Source organism: Rhinoraja longicauda, chromosome 4 (assembly GCF_053455715.1).
Source record: "Rhinoraja longicauda isolate Sanriku21f chromosome 4, sRhiLon1.1, whole genome shotgun sequence".
Taxonomy (NCBI): domain Eukaryota; kingdom Metazoa; phylum Chordata; class Chondrichthyes; order Rajiformes; family Arhynchobatidae; genus Rhinoraja; species Rhinoraja longicauda.
In genome coordinates this window covers 88,846,894-88,868,100 of record NC_135956.1, presented here as the reverse complement: position 1 = coordinate 88,868,100, position 21,207 = coordinate 88,846,894, and the positions used below count along the sequence as shown (strand labels likewise).

At 47.9% G+C, this 21,207-nt stretch overlaps 1 protein-coding gene across 4 annotated transcripts in view; it reads right to left on the bottom strand.

Moving 5' to 3' along the window:
- LOC144592961 (collagen alpha-1(XV) chain-like) overlaps positions 1-21,207 on the bottom strand; it is a 225,484-nt gene that overhangs the window by 60,566 nt on the left and 143,711 nt on the right. For all 4 annotated transcript variants that reach the window (XM_078398342.1, XM_078398339.1, XM_078398341.1 and 1 more), the window contains 6 exons: positions 17,626-17,688; positions 15,539-15,583; positions 11,715-11,846; positions 9,249-9,326; positions 8,289-8,324; positions 3,708-3,770 (listed from right to left, as the gene is read on the bottom strand). In XM_078398342.1, the coding sequence (XP_078254468.1) occupies positions 3,708-3,770; positions 8,289-8,324; positions 9,249-9,326; positions 11,715-11,846; positions 15,539-15,583; positions 17,626-17,688 (417 nt within the window). The remainder of the gene's footprint in view (positions 1-3,707; positions 3,771-8,288; positions 8,325-9,248; positions 9,327-11,714; positions 11,847-15,538; positions 15,584-17,625; positions 17,689-21,207) is intronic.

Below are 21,207 nucleotides of genomic sequence, written 5' to 3'. Positions count from 1 at the left end.
GAAGGATGAGAGGAGATCTTATTGAAACGTATAAGATTATTAAGGGGTTGGACACGTTAGAGGCAGGAAACATGTTCCCAATGTTGGGGGAGTCCAGAACAAGGGGCCACAGTTTAAGAATAAGGGGTAGGCCATTTAGAACGGAGATGGGGAAAAACGTTTTCAGTCAGAGAGTTGTCAATCTGTGGAATTCTCTGCCTCAGAAGGCAGTGGAGGCCAATTCTCTGAATGTATTCAAGAGAGAGCTAGATAGAGCTCTTAAGGATAGCGGAGTCAGGGGGTATGGGGAGAAGCCAGGAACGGGGTACTGATTGAGAATGATCAGGCACGATCACATTGAATGGCGGTGCTGGCTCAAAGAGCCGAATGGCCTCCTCCTGCACCTATTGTCTATTGTCTATTGTCAATTTCGTTTTCAATGGGAATACTTCAAGTGATGAGACTCCATGTTATAAATTTGTCTTTGGGCCTGTGAGATTTTCTGTCAGGGCTTCCAGTAACTATGCATGATCGGAAAAGCGTTCTATTAAGAACAGGGTTTCAGAAATTTCCTTCAATAATGCCAAGTGGTATATCTGTGCCAAACACTTCAACAAGCTGTTCTGCCTCGGGCCTGTGAGAGGGCACACAGTCAACAACGATAAATAATTCCAGATTTTCGCAAGCAACTGCCTAGTTTTGTTATGTTTAGTTTTAGTTTAGTTTGGAGATACAGCGCGTAAACAGGCCCTTCGGCCCACCGAGCCCGCACCGACCTGCGATCGCCCCGCACACTAACACTATCCTACACACGCCAGGGGCAATTTACACTTATACCAAGCCAATTAACCTACAAACCTGCACGTCTTTGGAGCGTGGGAGGAAACTGTAGATCTCGGAGAAAACCCACGCAGGTCACGGGGAGAACGTACAAACTCCGTACAGACAGCACCCGTAGTCAGGATTGAACCTGGTTCTCTGGCGCTGTAAGGCAGCAACTCTACCGCCTTGTCATTGTACCGCCCTGAAACCACCACCTCTCCACAAATAAACAGAATTAGGAATTTGGTTCGGCTTTTAAACTATTTGTCAGTTTAGGATAATTTTATTTTAATCATAGTTCAGGTCCTACGTATGGAGGGTAGACACTAAATGCTGGAGTTACTCAGCGGGTCAGGCAGCATCTCTGGAGAGAAGGAATGGGTGACGTTTCGGGTCGAGACCCTTCTTCAGACTGATGTCAGGGGAGGGGGGGGGGGGGGCGTGACAAAGATAGGATGTAGTAGGAGACAGGAAGACTGGTGGGAGAACTGGGAAGGGGAGGGGATGGAGAGAGAGGGAAAGCAGGGACTATCTGAAGTTAGAGAAGTCAATGTTGATACCGCTGGGGTGTAAGCTGCCCAGATACGGAAGATCTGAAAGGGTTTGATCCACAGATTAGTCTCTCTGCACATCATCCAGAGGGCACAAAAAAAATCCTGGAAATAAAAATTCAGTCCAGGAAATGTTATACAACTGACAAGTATATTAAAGGATTAAAGGTAGACACAAAACGGCGGGACTGTTATATGTTGAAAGACTGGAGCGGCCAGGCTTGTATACGCTGGAATTTAGAAGGATGAGAGGGGATCTTATCGAAACATATAAGATTATTAAGGGGTTGGACACGTTAGAGGCAGGAAACATGTTCCCAATGTTGGGTGAGTCCAGAACCAGGGGCCACAGTTTAAGAATAAGGGGCAGGCCATTTAGAACGGAGATGAGGAAAAGAATTTGCAGTCAGAGAGTTGTAAATCTGTGGAATTCACTGCCTCAGAAGGCAGTGGAGGCCAATTCTCTGAATGCATTCAAGAGAGAGCTAGATAGAGCTCTTAAGGATAGCGGAGTCAGGGGGTATGGGGAGAAGGCAAGAACGGGGTACTGATTGAGAATGATCAGCCAAGATCACATTGAATGGCGGTGCTGGCTCGAAGGGCCGAATGGCCTCCTCCTGCACCTATTGTCTATTGTCTATTGGCTATTGGTAGAGCTACTGCCTCACGGCACCGGAGACCCGAGTCCCATCCTGACCACAGATGATGTCTGTACGGAGTTTGCACGTTCTCCCCGTGACCTGCGTGGGTTTTCTCCGAGATCTTCGGTTTCCTCCCCAACTCTAAAGACGTACAGGTTTGTTCATTTACTGGCTGGCCTGGTGTAAATGTAAAATTATCCCCAGTGTGTGTAGGATGGTGTTAATGTGCGGGGATCGCTGGTCGGTGTGGACTCAGCGGGCCGAAGGGCCTGTTTCCGAGCTGCTTCTCTCAACAACTAAATCAACAAAAAATCTGGACTTTCAGGGGTTGCAAAAGATACTGAGCATTACTTCAAAAAAGATCAAGGAAGCCTACAAGGTATGTGGGTTAATTGGCTTGGTGTATGTGTAAATTGTTCCTAGTGTGTGTCGGACAGTGTTAATGTGCGGGGATCGCTGGGCGGCGCGGAATCGTTGGGCCGAAGAGCCTGTTTCTGTGCTGTATCTCTAAACTCTAAACTAATCAAAACCCTTCCCCCCAATGCTGACTAATAATAAACTTTGGCTATTCATTGATCATTAAATGAGATGACTTGGTTGCTGCCAAAAGGTAATTTTTAGTGAACTTACTACACGCAAACTGGCAGCTATCTTCTGGGTTCCAGTATTGACCAGAAATCAGAACTTGGATTCACTGACTTTCATAATTTCTTAAGTGAAAAGAGCAGAATTCGGCCATTCGGCCCATCAAATCTACTACGCCAATCTATCATGGCTGATCTATCTCTCCCTCCTAACCCCATTCTCCTGCCTTCTCCCCATAACCCCTGATAACTGTACTAATCAAGAATCTATCTATCTCTCTCCCTTAAAAATATCCATTGACGACCTCCACAGCCTTCTGTGGCAAAGAATTCCACAGATTCACCACCCTCTGACTAAAGAAATTCCTCCTCATCTCCTTCCTAAAGGGGCGTCCTTTAATTCTGAGGCTACGACCTCTAGTCGTGGGCTCTCCCACTAGTGGAAACATCCTCTCCCCATCCACTCTATTCAGGCCTTGACAAGTATTTGGGATGATTCACATACAGTAACCGTCCCCTTATAATTTGTGAATGAATCATCTCCGTGACTGAACGACATTAAGTCAACTGAAGGAAAAAAGACTGCAGATGCTGGTTTAAATGGAAGGTAGACACAAGATGCTGGAGTAACTCAGCAGGTCAGGCAGCAAGATGCTGGTTTAAATGGAAGGTAGACACAAAATGCTGGAGTAACTCAGCGGGTCAGGCAGCGTGATGCTGGTTTAAATGGAAGGTAGACAGTCTGTAGAACGGTCTCGACATTATCCATCCATCAGTCTGAAGAAGGGTCTCGACCCGAAACGTCGCCCATTCCGTCTCTCCAGAGATGCTGCCTGACCCGCTGAGTTACTCCAGCATTTAGTGTCGGCCTTAAGAGAAACTGAATATTTCACTGCAGATCGAGAGTGCAGAGGTGGAAGTTGTGGATTATTCTCAGCATCAGCTGGTTTCGAATCTGTTGCAACAGGGAGATTCGAAATCAGCTGATGCCGGGAATAATCCACAACTTCCACTTCTCTACACAGGCTGAGAAGTTGTACCGTCTTCATCTTAACCATACACTAAGCAAAAGCCAACTACACTGAAGTCTAAGCAGCAGAAAAAAAAAATCTATTCAAATGAACACTAACCACAGGTCCTGGCAATCCAGCGAGTCCAATTTGCCCCGGTACACCAGGAAAACCAGAAGATCCCTGAAAAACAGAGGAGATGCTGGTGTCAGGAACATAGAAACATAGAACACAGGTGCAGGAGGAGACCATTCGGCCCTTTGAGCCAGCACCGTCATTCATTGTGATCATGGCTGATCGTCCACAATCAATAACCTGTGCCTGCCTTCTCCCCATATCCCTTGATTCCACCAGCCTCTCGAGCTCTATCTAACTCTCTCTTAAATCCATCCAGTGATTTGGCCTCCACCGCCCTCTGTGGCAGAGAATTCCACAAATTCACAACTCTCTGGGTGAAAAAGTTCCTTCTCACCTCAGTTTTAAATGGCCTCCCCTTTATTCTTAGACTGTGGCCCCTGGTTCTGGACTCCCCCAACCATTGGGAACATTTTTCCTGCATCTTGCTTGTCCAGTCCTTTTATAATTTTATATGTCTCTATAAGATCCCCTCTCATCCTTCTAAACTCCAGTGAATACAAGCCTAGTCTTTTCAATCTTTCCTCATATGACAGTCCCGCCATCCCAGGGATCAATCTCGTGAACCTACGCTGCACTGCCTCAATTACAAGGATGTCCTTCCTCAGATTAGGAGACCAAAACTGTGCACAATACTCCAGATGTGGTCTTACCAGGGCCCCGTACAACTGCAGAAGAACCTCTTTAGTCCTATACTGAAATCCTCTCGTTATGAAGGAGGTCAGGTTTGCAGTTGTATAAGATGTTGGTGAGGCTGCATTTAGAATATTGTGTTCAGTTCTGGGCACCATGTCATGGGAATTACGTCAAATTGGAAACGGTGTAGAGAAGATTTATGAGGATGTTGCCAGGACACAAGGGCCTGATCTATAGTTGAGAGGTTGAGCAGGCTGGGACTCTATTCCTTGAAGCGCAGGAGGATGAAGGCTGATCTTGTCGAGGTCTACCAAATCATGAGAGGCATAGATTGGGTAGACGCATAAGAGACTCTTGCCCAGAGTAGGGGGAATCGGGAACCACAGGACATGGGTTCAAGGTGAGGGGGGAAAGATTTAATAGGAAGCTGAGGGGTAACGTTTTCACACAAAGGTTGGTTGGTGCCTGCAACGAGCTGCCAGAGGAGGAGGTTGAGGGGAAGGGACAGGTTGCAACATTTAAGAAACATTTAGATATGCTCATAGAAAATAGGTGCAGGAGGAGGCCATTTGGCCCTTCGAGCCAGCACCGCCATTCATTGTGATCATGGCTGATCATTCACAATCAGTAACCCTTGCCTGCCTTCTCCCCATATCCCTTGATTCCTCTAGCCCCTAGAGCTCTATCTAACTCTCTTTTAAATTCATCCAGTGAATTGGCCTCCACTGCCCTCTGTGGCAGAGAATTCCACAAATTCACAACTCTCTGGGTGAAAAAGTTTTTTCTCATCTCAGTTTTAAATGGCCTCCCCTTTATTCTAAGACTGTGTGGCCCCTGGTTCTGGCCTCCCCCCAAACCTTGGGAACATTTTTTCTGCATCTAGCTTGTCTAGTTCTTTTATAATTTTATATGTTTCTATAAGATCCCCTCTCATCCTTCTAAACTCCAGTGAATATAAGCCCAGTCATTCCAATCTTTCCTCATATGACAGTCCCACCTTCCCGGGGATTAACCTCGTGAACCTACGCTGCACTGCCTCAATAGCAAGGACGTCCTTCCTCAAATTAGGAGACCAAAACTGCACACAGTACTCCAGGTGCGGTCTCACTAGGGCCCTGTACAACTGCAGAAGGGCCTCTTTACTCCTATACTCAAATCGTCCCGTTATGAAGGCCAACATGCATTAGCTTCATGAGGGGAAGCCCCGTTTCATTAAGTTCATGTGACAGGTGCCATTCAACCCATTACGTCTACACTGCCATTCAATCATGGCCGATCTCCCTTTCCCTCTAAACTCTATTCTCCTGCCTTCTCTCTGTCTCTGCCTTAAAAATATCCATTGACTTGACTACCCCACGGGCTTTCCTGGCAATGAATCCCATAGATTCACCACCCTCTGACTGAAGAAATTCCTCCTCATCTCCTTCCTAAAGGAACGTCCTTTAATGATGAGGCTGTGCCCTCTCAGCCCTAGACTCTCCCACTAGTGGAAACATCTTCTCCACATCCACTCTATCCAGGCCTTTCACTGCTCAGTAAGTTTCAATGAGGTCCCCCCCTCATCCTTCTAAACTCCAGCGAGTACAGGCCCAGTGCCGACAAACGCTCATCGTATGTTAACCCCCAACACCCCCCACTCATTCCTGGGATCATTCTCGTAAACCTCCTCTGGACCCTCTCCAGAGCCAGCACATCCTTCCTCAGATATGGGGCCCAACATTGCTCAGGTGCACCTTATCTATTGTCTATTATCTTATAAGGCCTCAACATTACATTCCTGTTCTTGTATTCTAGTCCTCTTGAAATAAATGCTAGCGTTGCGTTTGCCTGCCTTGCTGCTCGATTCGACTTTCAGATGAACTTTTTGGGAGTCCAACTGCACCAGCACACCCAATAGACAATAGACAATAGGTGCAGGAGTAGGCCATTCGGCCCTTCGAGCCAGCACCGCCATTCAATGTGATCATGGCTGATCATTCTCAATCAGTACCCCGTTCCTGCTTCTCCCCATACCCCCTGACTCCGCTATCCTTAAGAGCTCTATCTAGCTCTCTCTTGAATGCATTCAGAGAATTGGCCTCCTCTGCCTTCTGAGGCAGAATTCCACAGATTTACAACTTTCTGACTGAAAATTATTTTCCTCATCTCCGTTCTAAATGGCCTACCCCTTATTCTTAAACTGTGGGCCCTGGTTCTGGACTCCCCCAACTTTGGGAACATGTTTCCTGCCTCTAACGTGTCCAACCCCTTAATAATCTTATATGTTTCGATAAGATCCCCTCTCATCCTTCTAAATTCCAGTGTATACAAGCCTAGTCGCTCCAGTCTTTCAACATACGACAGTCCCGCCATTCCAGGAATTAACCTAGTAAACCTACGCTGCACGCCCTCAATAGCAAGAATATCCTTCCTCGAATTTGGAGACCAAAACTGCACACAGTACTCCAGGTGCGGTCTCACTAGGGGCCTGTACAACTGCAGAAGGACCTCTTTGCTCCTATACTCAACTCCTCTTGTTATGAAGGCCAACATTCCATTGGCTTTCTTCACTGCCTGCTGTACCTGCATGCTTCCTTTCAGTGACTGATGCACTAGGACACCCAGATCTCGTTGTACGTCCCCTTTTCCTAACTTGACACCATTCAGATAATAATCTGCCTTCTTATTCTTACCACCAAAGTGGATAACCTCACACTTATCCACATTAAACTGCATCTGCCATGCATCCGCCCACTCACACAGACTGTCCAAGTCACCCTGCAACCTCATAGCATCTTCCTCACAGTTCACACTGCCACCCAGCTTTGTCTCTTCTGCAAATTTGCTAATGTTACTTTTAATCCCTTCATCCAAGTCATTAATATATATTGTAAATAGTTGCGGTCCCAGCACCGAGCCTTGCGGCACCCCACTAGTTACTGCCTGCCATTCTGAAAGGAACCCATTTATCCCCACTCTTTGCTTTCTGTCTGTCAACCAATTTTCTATCCATGTCAGTACCCTACCCCCAATACCATGTGCTCTAATTTTGCCCACTAATCTCCTATGTGGGACCTTGTCGAAGGCTTTCTGATAATCAAGGTACACCACATCCACCGGCTCTCCCCTGTCAATTTTCCTAGTTACATCCTCAAAAAGATTCCAGTAGATTAGTCAAGCATGATTTCCCCTTCGTAAATCCATGCTAGCTCGGAACAATCCTGTTACTACTATCCAAATGCTCCGCAATTTCGTCTTTTATAATTGACTCCAGCATCTTCCCCACCACTGATGTCAGACTAACTGGTCTATAATTTCACGTTTTCTCTCTCCCTCCTTTCTTAAAAAGTAGGATAACATTAGCTACCCTCCAATATTTGTCAACCAGTTTCCAATTTCCCCCCGCATCCCAAAGACGTGCTGTTTGTAGGTCAATTGGCCTCTCTGTACATTGCCCCTAGAGCGCAGGAGTGGGAAAGTGGGATAACATTCACGTAGTGTGATCGGGTGATTGATGGTCAGCGTGGGCTCGGAGCGCTGAAAGGCCTGTTTCCACGCTGTGTCTCTAAAACTGGACTAAAGTGTGTGTTGGAAGCAAGGCATCCTTGATCCACAGGGCCTGCCTACAAAGGAGAAGAAATCCAAGCATTCTGTAGTTATATAGAGCTCTAGGGGTCTGGTGGATTTAAGGGATATGGGGAGAAGGCAGGCACGGGTTACTGATTGTGGACGATCAGCCATGATTACAATGAATGGCGGTGCTGGCTCGAAGGGCCCAATGGCCTCCTCCTGCACCTATTTTCTACGTTTCTATCTTTCTATGGAGACATGAGTCAAATTACACATTCCCCCACTCAGCAGGGTGGGACCGGGCACTTTCCAATGCACTGAAGGTCATAAGCAGGAGAAAACGGGGTTGAAAAAAAAACCTCCCAATTGAGTTGAACTTACCTTTTCACCTGGAAAACCTGGTTTGCCCTTGTCACCCTACAAACAGAGAGAGAATCAATCGGTCAACTAATGAACAAATATTTGAAGACCGTTCGTTGCCGTGTGGAATCTTTATAACCTCTAAATCTGGTCGGTCGGACACAGGCACAGGGTCAATGTTTGTGGGGAAGTGCGATCAGATCCAACATTTTGTTTCAAGGCTTTCTTTAGTTCCATCAGAAAGGGTCTGATAATTTTATGGTTGAGTAGAGTCTTTGATATGTGTGTGCGTGTAATTAAGAGGGGAATTGAAGTATTAGAATGGTCCCTGATATGTCTTAAAATCCCGATTTTTCTGCTTCCCTCTTCTTTGTTTTTATGCGTGTTAATTCCCGGAATGGCGGGACTGTCATATGTTGAAAGACTGGAGCGACTGGGCTTGTATACACTGGAATTTAGAAGGATGAGAGGGGATCTTATCGAAACGTATAAGATTATTAAGGGGTTGGACACATTAGAGGCAGGAAACATGTTCCCAATGTTGGGGGAGTCCAGAACAAGGGGCCACAGTTTAAGAATAAGGGGTAGGCCATTTTGAACGGAGATGAGGAAAAACCTTTTCAGTCAGAGAGTTGTGAATCTGTGGAATTCTCTGCCTCAGAAGGCAGTGGAGGCCAATTCTCTGAATGCATTCAGGAGAGCGCTAGATAGAGCTGCGCCACCGAGCCGTGCCCGCCTTTGAGTTTTGCCCTCTTGGCCCAAAGATGCAGCAAATCATTAAACCACGTAACCCTCTGAAGAAGGGTCTCGACCCGAAATGTCACCCATTTCCTTCTCTCCTGAGATGCTGCCTGACCCGCTGAGTTACTCCGGCATTTTGTGATACCTTCGATTTGTACCAGCATCTGCAGTTATTCTCCTACAGACCACCAAGCCCAGTAAACAGGATGATAAAGAGAATAATTTATTTTAAATACTTACTGGGGGGCCCTGATATCCAGGAGATCCTGGTTTGCCTGGTATGCCTGGTAGTCCAAATGCTCCGGAACTTTCCATATCCTATTGGAAAGATAGAATAGAAATGATTAAAATATGGATTGTGAAATCAAAAGTCAAATTACATCAGCCAAAACATTCTGACCACTGACAGGCAAAGTGAATCACATTGATTATCTTGTTACAATGGCACCTGTCAAGGGGTGGGATATATTAGGCAGCAAGTGAACAGTCAGTTCTTGAAGTTGACGTGTTGGATGCAGGAGAAATGGGCAGGAGGTTAATTCCCGGAATGGCGGGACTGTCATATGTTGAAAGACTGGAGCGACTAGGCTTGTATACACTGGAATTTAGAAGGATGAGAGGGAATCTTATCGAAACGTATAAGATTATTAAGGGGTTGGACACGTTAGAGGCAGGAAACATGTTCCCAATGTGGGGGAGTCCAGAACAAGGGGCCACAGTTTAAGAATAAGGGGTAGGCCATTTAGAACGGAGATGAGGAAAAACTTTTTCAGTCAGAGAGTTGTGAATCTGTGGAATTCCCTGCCTCAGAAGGCAGTGGAGGCCAATTCTCTGAATGCATTCAAGAGAGAGCTAGATAGAGCTCTTATGGATAGCAGAGTCAGGGGGTATGGGGAGAAGGCAGGAACGGGGTACTGATTGAGAATGATCAGCCATGATCACATTGAATGGTGGTGCTGGCTCGAAGAGCCGAATGGCCTACTCCTGCACCTAATGTCTATTGTCTATTGACAGCACCAATGGTCAGGATCAAACCCTGGTCTCTAACGCTGTCTTGATCCATCTATCACTTACTAGAACTTGTCCCATCCTTACCCCGTTTGCTCATTCTACCAGCAATTTTCATTCTACTAGAAGGGTCGAAAGACCTGAAACACCATTTGCCCTTTTTCCCCTTCACAAATGCTACCGGACCCACTAGGTTCCTCCAGCAGTCTGTTGTGTAGGAAAATAACTGCAAGATGCTGGTACAAATCGAAGGCATCACAAAATGCTGGAGTAACTCAGCGGGCCAGGCAGCATCTTGGAAGAAGGAATGGGTGACGTTTTCGGGCCGAGACCCTTCTTCAGACCCTTCTTACAGACAGCACCTATGGTCAGGATCGAACCTGAGTCTGATGAAGGGTCTCGACCCGAGACGGCACCCATTCCTTCTCTCCAAGATGATGCCTGACCCGCTGAGTTACTCCAGCGTTTTGTGATACCTTTGAGCAGTCTGTTGTTCTACGCAAGATTCCAGCATCTTCAGTCTCTTGTGTCTGCCTGTTGATCCAATTCATTGTTATTTCTGAGCCGACCCGTATTTCTGAATTCTGTAGCCCACCCTGACACCACCAATCCTCTACGTAGGGTCTTCCACCACAGATCTGACCGATTTGTATCGACACTTCTCAATCCACACAATTTTCTGTAAATCTAAAGGGTTAACTTTTAATTAAACTTCTCAGTTTAATTAAAAAAGTCTCTGGAGTGGACCTCTGCTAAAAGATCTTTAGTTCACCAGATTGTTCACCAGATTGCTTCCTGGGATGGCAGGACTTTCATATGAAGAAAGACTGGATAGACTCGGCTTGTACTCGCTGGAATTTAGAAGATTGAGGGGGGATCTTATAGAAAATTACAAAATTCTTAAGGGGTTGGACAGGCTAGATGCAGGAAGATTGTTCCCGATGTTGGGGAAGTGCAGAACAAGGGGTCACAGTTTAAGGATAAGGGGGATGTCTTTTAGGACCGAGATGAGAAAGTTGTTTTTCACACAGAGAGTGGTGAGTCTGTGGAATTCTCTGCCACAGAAGGTAGTTGAGGCCAGTTCATTGGCTATATTTAAAAGGGAGTTAGATGTGGCCCTTGTGGCTAAAGGGATCAGGGGGTATGGAGAGAAGGCAGGTACAGGATACTGAGTTGGATGATCAGCCATGATCATATTGAATGGCGGTGCAGGCTCGAAGGGCCGAATGTCCTCCTCCTGCACCTATTGTCTATTGTCCCTGGATCTGGAGGTAGAGGTCTACATTCTGGTCTAATCCAAAAGTTTGGTTTTATGCGATGGTCACCCATCATCTCCATCCATCTGAGAAGGTGCGGCACGGTGGCGCAGCGGTAGAGTTGCTGCCTTACAGCGAATGCAGCGCTGGAGACTCAGGTTCGATCCCGACTACGGGTGCCATCTGTATGGAGTTTGTACGTTCTCCCCGTGACCTGCGTGGGTTTTCTCCGAGATCTTCGGTTTCCTCCCACACTCCAAAGACGTACAGGTTTGTAGGTTAATTGGCTGGGCAAATGTAAAAATTATCCCTAGTGTGTGTAGGATAGTGTTAATGTGCGGGGATCGCTGGGCGGCGCGGACTCGGTGGGCCGAAGGGCCTGTTTCCGCGCTGTATCTCTAAATCTAAAAAAAAAGTTCACCACTGGCATCCTGAGAGTTACCTCAAATCCAGAGCTGAGGCTGCTGTCTCGCCCGGGGGGGCCTGGAGGGCCCGGTGGGCCGGATGGACCTTGGCTTCCCAGTTGACCTGGGCGTCCCGGAGCTCCTGGTAAGCCACTCTCTCCGACCTCTCCCTGGAAAAGGAACAATATTACCAGCTTGAAGAACACATTGGTCTCGTTAATGAATCAACAAACTGCGGCTCACGAGGACTTTCTCAGTGGTAATAGACAATAGGTGCAGGAGGAGGACATTCGGCCCTTCGAGCCAGTACCGCCATTCAATGTGATCATGGCTGATCATTCTCAATCAGTACCCCGTTCCTGCCTTCTCCCCATACCCCCTGACTCCGCTATCCTTAAGAGCTCTATCTAGCTCTCTCTTGAATGCATTCAGAGAATTGGCCTCCACTGCCTTCTGAGGCAGAGAATTCCACAGATTCACAACTCCCTGACTGAAAAAGTTTTTCCTCATCTCAGTTCTAAATGGCCTACCCCTTATTCTTAAACTGTGGCCCCTGGTTCTGGACTCCCTCAACATTGGGAACATGTTTCCTGCCTCTAACGTGTCCAACCCCTTAATAATCTTATATGTTTCGATAAGATCCCCTCTCATTCTTCTAAATTCCAGTGTATACAAGCCTAGTCGCTCCAGTCTTTCAACATATGACAGCTATTCCGGGAATTAACCTAGTAAACCTACGCTGCACGCCCTCAATAGCAAGAATAATCAGGGATGGTTGATCAGCAGTGACCTTGCTAACAACCCCCATGTCTGGGAAATAGAATGAACAGATTTTGAGATGAGAACGAATAGGAATCGGTATTATTATATTATATTTGCACTTGCATTATTCCTTGTGGGTTCTCTTCTGTGTAGAAGAGAAAGCATGACAGTAACCCCCACAATTAAAATGTGGGTTATGGAAATGACCGAGACCTTGCATTTGGGAAAAATAAGGTTTTCCTTAATTGACAAACCAGATCTATTTTTTTTAAAATATGGTCTCCATTTATTGAATTTTTAAAAAAGTAAATGGGTTTGTCACAAAACTAAAATTTAAAACTAAAGTTAAAACTTGAGTTTAGGGTTGGATGTACAACTATACTCACTAACTCCCGGATCTAACCCCATAATCTTTATATTTGTAATTCTCTTTTTTCTTTGCTTTCTCTCTATTAGTTTATAGTCTTTTTTTTCAGTCTCTTTTCATCTTTATTTTTTCTTTAAAAATTGAAAAATTGATGCAATGTAAGAATTCTATAACCATTTTGTCGTTTATTATTATTGCTTTAAAAAATTAAAAATTTTAAAAAAAAGAAAAGCACGAATGATAGTTCTACTCAATAACCAAAGTCTGTAGTCTCTTTTTTTCCCTGGTTTATTTTCACCCACATGTTTAGACCGTAATGCTGTATCCTTATTGCTTTGAAAGATGTAAGAAGATAACTGGTACAAATCGAAGGTATTTATTCACAAAATGCTGGAGTAACTCATTCACCGTGATCATGGCTGATCATCCACAATCAGTACCCCGTTCCTGCCCTCTCCCCATACCCCCTGACTCCGCTATCCTTAAGAGCTCCATCCAACTCTCTTTTGAAAGCATCCAGAGAATTGGCCTCCACTGCCTTCTGAGGCAGAGAATTCCACAGCTTCACAACACTCTGGGTGAAAATGTTTTTCCTCATCTCCGTTCTAAATGGCCTTACCCCTTATTCTTAAACTGTGGCCCCTGGTTTTGGACTCCCCCAACATCGGGAACATGTTTCCTGCCTCCAGCGTGTCCAATCCCTTAATAATCTTACATGTTTCAATAAGATCCCCTCTCATCCTTCTAAATTCCAGCGTATACAAGCCCAGTCGCTCCAGTCTTTCAACGGCACGGTAGCGCAGCGGTAGAGTTGCTGCTTTACAGCGAATGCAGCGCCGGAGACTCAGGTTCGATCCTGACTACGGGTGCTGCACTGTAAGGAGTTTGTACGTTCTCCCCGTGACCTGCGTGGGTTTTCTCCGAGATCTTTGGTTTCCTCCCACACTCCAAAGACGTACAGGTATGTAGGTTAATTGGCTGGGTAAATGTAAAAATTGTCCCTAGTGGGTGTAGGATAGTGTTAATGTACGGGGATCACTGGGCGGCACGGACTTGGAGGGCCGAAAAGGCCTGTTTCCGGCCGTATATATATGATATGATATGATATGATGATACGACAGTCCCGCCATTCCGGGAATTAACCTAGTAAACCTACGCTGCACGCCCTCAATAGCAGCGTTTGTATGTTCTCCCCGTGACCACCTGGGTTTTCTCCAGGTGCTCCGGTTTCCTCCCGCGCTCCAAAAACGTGCAGGTTTTAACAGTTGAAGACTGTCATGAAAACAAGTACCTTGTGGACAGAGGAACAGGTTCAAGTGCTCAAAGTACCCATTTCTCCCATTGTTCTGCCCTCCGTTCACCTTTCCCCTGACCCTCTTCCTACCTCTGGTTTCACATTTCACTTCTCCTTACCTAACATCCTTTTGTTGCCTTTTAATCACCAGCTTGTGTCCACCCATCTACTAATCAAACCCTCCTCATCTCCCCTTCCAGATGTCTCCCCTCACTACAACCAACCCGAAGAAAGGTCCCAACCAAATGAGTCACCTGTCCGTGTCCTCCAGAGATGCCGCCTGACCCGCTGAGTTACTCCAGCACTCTGTGAAACGTCACCTATCCATGTTCTCCAGAGATGCTGCCTGACCCGCTGAGTTACTCCAGCACTCTGTGAAACGTCACCTATCCATGTTCTCCAGAGATGCTGCCTGACCCGCTGAGTTACTCCAGCACTCTGTGAAACGTCACCTATCCATGTTCCCCAGAGATGCTGCCTGACCCGCTGAGTTACTCCAGCACTCTGTGTGTTTTGTTTTGAAGAAATGCACCATCTTCTGCTGACTGCTGGGAATCCCTGGCTCCGGACTGCTCAATGAAACTAAGGGGGTTTGTTGGGATGTTATTTGGAGCTTCAAGTCAGGGACACAGAGAAGCTTTGTGTGAGCAATTGAAAAACTGCCCACTAGGGTTGCCAACTTCCTCACTCCCAAATACAGGACGAGGTGACGTCACCGCCCCGCGCCCCACGTGACCTCACTCAGCCAGCGGCCACGTGCTCCCGCTCCACCAATGGCGGCCGCCCGGGCTGGGAGGCGGGTTGCTATGCAACCTCCATTAGGCAACGCCCGGGCCTTCGGGCCTACACTGTCCGAAGTTAAAATGTCGCCAAACCTAGAGTGTCGGGACCTAAACTGTTGGGACCTGCAGCGTTTGTACCTAGTGTTCGGGCCTACAGCACCCTCCCGAGCCTAATGCGGGACAAGGGCGGTCCCGTACGGCCCAAAATTCGGGATGTCCCGGCTAATACGGGACAGTTGGCAACCCTACCACCCGATCCACCGCCTCTTGCCATTTATTGAACTGTCTGCAGTTCCCACATTGATCTCATCAGTCACCCCAGATCCCTTAAAGTCAGGGTACAAACAGGTTATCCCTAAAATAGGCACCAAAAAGCTGGAGTAACTCAGCGGGTCAGGCAGCATCTCTGGAGAGAAGGAATGGGTGACGTTTCGGGTCGAGACCCTTTTTCAGTCGTCTCGACCTGAAACGTCACCCGTTCCTTCTCTCCAGAGATACTGCCTGACCCGCTGAGTTACTCCAGCATCTTGTGCCTTATGTTCGGTTTAAACCAGCATGTGCCCATTCCTTACTGCACATAGATTATTCATTTACATCAATAATCCTTCTCGGGAGAACAAGTATAATCGAACCGACCTTTAAAAGCTTAATATTTACCTTTGCTCCCTGCAGGCCAGGCATGCCAATTGGACCTTGATCACCCTGCAAACAAAGACATTTCATCAATTTTTCCTGTTTTTCCATTCAAAATTTCCCATTGAATCTAAAAAGCGCACAAAAGCATTAGCACTGGGCCACACTGTCTGAGCTCAGCCCGTGAAAAGGTCTAACATTTTCAAGATTACCGATAAATCATTTAGCAACAGAGCAGAATAGACAATAGGTGCAGGAGGAGGCCATTCGGCCCTTCGAGCCAGCACCACCATTCAATGTGATCATGGCTGACCATTCTCAATCAGTACCCCGTTCCTGCCTTCTCCCCATACCCCCTGACTCCGCTATCATTAAGAGCTCTATCTAGCTCTCTCTGGAATGCATTCAGGGGGTATGGGGAGAAGGCAGGAACGGGGTACTGATTGAGAATGATCAGCCATGATTACATTGAATGGTGGTGCTGGCTCGAAGGGCCGAATGGCCTACTCCTGCACCTATTGTCTATTGAAAGCATCCAGAGAATTGGCCTCCACTGCCTTCTGAGGCAGAGAATTCCACAGATTTACAACTCTCTGACTGAAAAAGTTTTCCTTATCTCCGTTTTAAATTGCCTACCCCTTATTCTTAAACTGTGGCCCCTGGTTCTGGACTCCCCCAACATTGGAAACATGTTTCCTGCCTCTAACGTGTCCAAACCCTTAATAATCGTATACGTTTCGATAAGATCCCCTCGCATCCTTCTAAATTGTTAATATGTGGGGATCGCTGGTCGGTGCAGACTCGGTGGGCCGAAGGGCCTGTTTCCGCATTGTATCTCTCAGTGAAACTAAACTAAGCTAAGCATATCCTGTTGGACAGTCAGAGGATCACATGATCCATTTTTACAATTGCCAATCATACCTAATTGTTGGGAATGAGGCTTGTGATGGTTTTTCATTAATAGAATCACATGCAAAGCAAGCAAACTGAATTGATATTGCAAGATATGCTTTTAGAAGCAAAAATGAAAACTGGTGCAATGCTCTGGCAAACGTAACTCAGGAGGTAGAGTAGATTATAGAGTTGCCAACTGTCCCGCATTAGCCTGCATATCCCTTATTTTGGGCTAAATTGGTTTGACCGCCCTTGTCCCGTATTAGGCCCGGACGGCGCTGTAGGCCCGGACACTGTAGGCCCGGACACTGTAGGCCCGGACACTGCAGGCCCGAACACTGTTGGCCCGGACACTGTAGGCCCGTACACTGCAGGCCCCGACACTGTAGGCCTGGACACTGTAGGCCCGGGCACTGCAGGCCCGAACACTGTAGGCCCGGACACTGTAGGCCCGGACACTGTAGGCCTGGACACTGTAGGCCCGGACACTGTAGGCCCGTACACTGCAGGCCCGGACACTGAAGGCCCCGACATTGTAGGCCCCGACACTGCAGGCCCGGACACTGTAGGCCCGGACACTGCAGGCCCGGACACTGCAGGCCCAGACACTGTAGGCCTGGACACTGCAGGCCGAGATACTGTAGGCCCGGACACTGTAGCCCGGGGGCCGTAGCAGTCCCGGACAGTGTAAGTGGACACAAAATGCTGGAGTAACTCAGCGGGTCAGGCAGCATCTCGGGAGAGAAGGAATGGGTGACGTTTCGGGTCGAGACCCTGAATAGTCGAGTCTGAAGGAGGGTCTCGACCTGAAACGTCACCCATTCCTTCTCTCCCGGGATGCTGCCTGACCCGCTGAGTTACTCCAGCATTGTGTGTCTACCTTCGATGTTAACCTTGCATCTGCAGGCTTTTTCCTACACCGGACAGTGTAGGCCCGGGCATCGGCTAACGGAGGTTGCCTAGCAACCCGCCTCCCGGCTCGGGTGGCCGCCCTTGGTGGAGCGGGAGCAGGTGGCCGCTGGCTGGGTGAAGTCAAGCGGTGACGTCACCTTGTCCCGTATTTGGGCGTGAGGAAGTTGGCAACCCCTGGTGGAGTAGAGTACAGAAACAAATGTGGTGAAATACTTGACGTCACTGAAATTTTCGATGAGCGTTCACAGTGGAGGCCAGCACGGTAGCTGCTCACAGAGTCACTTCACCACGAGTGCGTGACTTACCTTCTGTCCTTTGGTTCCTGGTTCGCCGAGAGTCCCATCCACTCCCGGTGGTCCTCTTGGGCCCTAGGAATAATGAGCAGTCTCTTAATGGAGGGCAGCCGAACATAACACGATGCTGTGCTTAAATGTGATCAGCGTTGCCACATGCTCCCGGTCGGTGTTCAGCGCTCTGCACATCGATGCTGACAATAACATCTTTCTGAGCATTGCTACTTCCTTTCAATTTCTAATCGCTGTGTGCCAACACCAGCGAACCTAAAGCTATATGTTCACAAAATGCTGGAGTAACTCAGCGGGTCAGGCAGCATCTCAGGAGAGAACGAATGGGTGACGTTCCGGGTCGAGACCCTTCTTCGGACTGCCCATTCCTTCTCTCCTGAGATGCTGCCTGACCTGCTGAGTTACTCCAGCATTTTGTGAATAAGTACCTTCAATTTGTACCAGCATCTGCAGTTATTTTCTTACACTACCTGAAGCTATTTGTAATCAATTTGCCCTCGACTCATTGGGTTCGGTTTGTTCAGTGGTGAAGCCTGAGGCCTTCTATTTGAATTGAGCCAACTGCACGCACAACAGATTGATGTGATTTGGACTGGAGAGATAATTGGCTTTTGCTCCACCCTTGTTGGCATCAAGCAAGCGTGGATCCTTTGGACGATTCCACAAGAGGATTCAGGGGAGATACAGGTCAGAGCGACTGACCAAGGAGGGTTTCAACCGCCAGTTTTCGTTTCGGTTTAGAGATACAGCGTGGAAACAGGGTCCGCCCTGACCAGCGATCCCTGCGCATTAACCTGATCTACCCTAAAATCCTGAAATCTGAACTGGTTCTGCTTTTCTTTTCACAGGGTTTTACGGGTAGCACCTTATCAGACTGGGGGTGGGCTTGATACATCAGTTGCTCCTTTCTACCCTGCGCACACTGGGCACAATTTACACTTACACCAAGCCAATTAACCTACAGACCTGTCCGTGTCTGGAGTATGGGATGAAACCGAAGATCGGGTATAGCGAGGGGATTTGAGTATAGGAGCAGGGAGGTTCTGCTGCAGTTGTACAGGGCCTTGGTGAGACCACACCTGGAGTATTGCGTACAGTTTTGGTCTCCTAATCTGAGGAAAGACATTCTTGTCATAGAGGGAGTACAGAGAAGGTTCACCAGATTGATTCCTGGGGTGGCAGGACTTTCATATGAAGAAAGACTGGATGTACTCGCTGGAATTTAGAAGATTGAGGAGGGTTCTTATAGAAACTTACAAAATTCTTAAGGGGTTGGACAGGCTAGATGCAGGAAGATTGTTCCCGATGTTGGGGAAGTCCAGAACAAGGGGTCACAGTTTAAGGATAAGGGGGAAGTCTTTTAGGACTGAGGTTAAAAAATGTTTTCTTCACGCAGAGAGTGGTGAATCTGTGGAATTCTCTGCCACAGTAGGTAGTTGAGGCCAGTTCATTGGCTATATTTAAGAGGGAGTTAGATGTGGCCCTTGTGGCTAAAGGGATCAGGGGTTATGGAGAGAAGGCAGGTACGGGATACTGAGTTGGATGATCAGCCATGATCATATTGAATGGCGGTGTAAAACGTGGCTGCGTTGGCAGCCAGCTCCCAGCGCCGGCTTATAGACCTTCGAAGGTATTTATTCACAAAATGTTGGAGTAACTCAGCAGGTCAGGCAGCATCTAGGAGAGAGGGAATGGGTGACGTTTCAGCCATGATCACATTGAATGGCGGTGCTGGCTCGAAGGGCCGAATGGCCCCCTCCTGCACCTATTGTCTATTGTTTTGGATTGAGACCCTTCTTCAGACGTCTCGACCCGAAACGTCACCCATTCCCTCTCTCCTGAGATGCTGCCTGACCCGCTGAGTAATGCCAGCATTTTGTGATACCTTCCATTTGTGCCAGCGTCTGCAGTTATTTTCCTACACAGCTAATAGGACAATTAAACTTTAAATAAAGCAAACAGAAACTGATTGCGCTTAGCATCTGCTCCACGAGGGCCGACTGTGTGGAGAAGCAGTTTGCCGAAGATGTTGATTGTCAGCGGTGTGCCCACCGAACCGAGCAAGTGGGCACGTGTGCAGCAATAACCAAGAGTGGCTGCTGCCCACTTGGTATCGCTTGTTTTAATATGCAACACAAACAAAGGCAAATGTCAGTGTGGGTCACGTTTCACTGATCAAGCTGTTTCATATCATCGTGCAAGAGCCAAAGAAGCCAAAAGCTTGTGTAACCCGCCGGTGGGGCTGAGCCAATTTCCCCTCCCATTAATCATTGTCCACAAGGTGCTTCATCCTGTGCACGGTACCAGGGCAGACATAGAAACATAGAAAATAGGTGCAGGAGGAGGCCATTCGGCCCTTCGAGCCAGCACCACCATTCATTGCGATCATGGCTGATCGTCCACAATCAGTAACCCGTGCCTGCCTTCTCCCCATATCCCTTGATTCCACTAGCCCCCCTAGAGCTCTATCTAACTCTCTCTTAAATCCATCCAGTGATTTGGCCTCCACTGCCCTCTGTGGCAGAGAATTCCACAAATTCACAACTCTCTGGGTGAAAAAGTTCCTTCTCACCTCAGTTCCCCTTTGTTCTAAAGACTGTGTGGCCCCTGGTTCTGGACTCCCCCAACATTGGGAACATGTTTCCTGCCTCTAGCATGCTCTTACTTATCCAAACCCCGAGTCTCAGCTTTAGTTTTAAGAGGTACAGCGTGGAAACAGGCCATTCGGCCCGCAGATTTAATTCCAGCCATCACACGATTCCACCCTTCACACGAGAGAGTGTCACGAAATGCTGGAGTAACTCAGCGGGTCAGGCAGCATCTCAGGAGAGAAGGAATGGGTGACGTTTCGGGTCGAGACCCTTCTTCAGACTGATGTCAGGGGGGCGGGAGGGACAGAGATCAGATGTAGTCGGAGACAGGAAGACTAGTGGGAGAACTGGGAAAGGGGGGGTAAAGAGAGGGAGAACTGGGAAGGGGAGGGGAAAGAGAGGGAGAACTGGGAAGGGGGGGGAAAGAGAGGGAGAACTGGGAAGGGGAGGGGAAAGAGAGGGAGAACTGGGAAGAGGAGGGGAAAGAGAGGGAGAACTGGGAAGGGGAGGGGAAAGAGAGGGAGAACTGGGAAGGGGGGAAAGAGAGGGAGAACTGGGAAGGGGGAGGGGAAAGAGAGGGAGAACTGGGAAGGGGGGGGAAGAGAGGGAGAACTGGGAAGGGGGGGGGAGAGAGGGGGAACCCATTCTCTCTCTGCGGAGATGCTGCCTGACCCGCTGAGTTACTCCAGCATTTTGTGTCTACCTTCGATTTGCACCAGCATCTGCAGTTATCCTCCTGCACCCCGAGTTCTATCTCAGGCCATTTTAACCCATTTCACTTCCTACGCCAATGGGGCAGTTTTCTAGAGGCCAATTGACCGCCAAGCCTGCACGTCTTTGGGATGTTGGCAGGAAAACTGGAGCGCTGGTGGGAAACCCTCACGGTCACTGAGGGGAACGGGCAAAACCCTTACACGGAGAGCAGCCGGGGTGAGGATGGAACCCTGGTCTCTGGTGCTGTGAGCCAGCGGCAAGCCCTCCAAGCTCCACT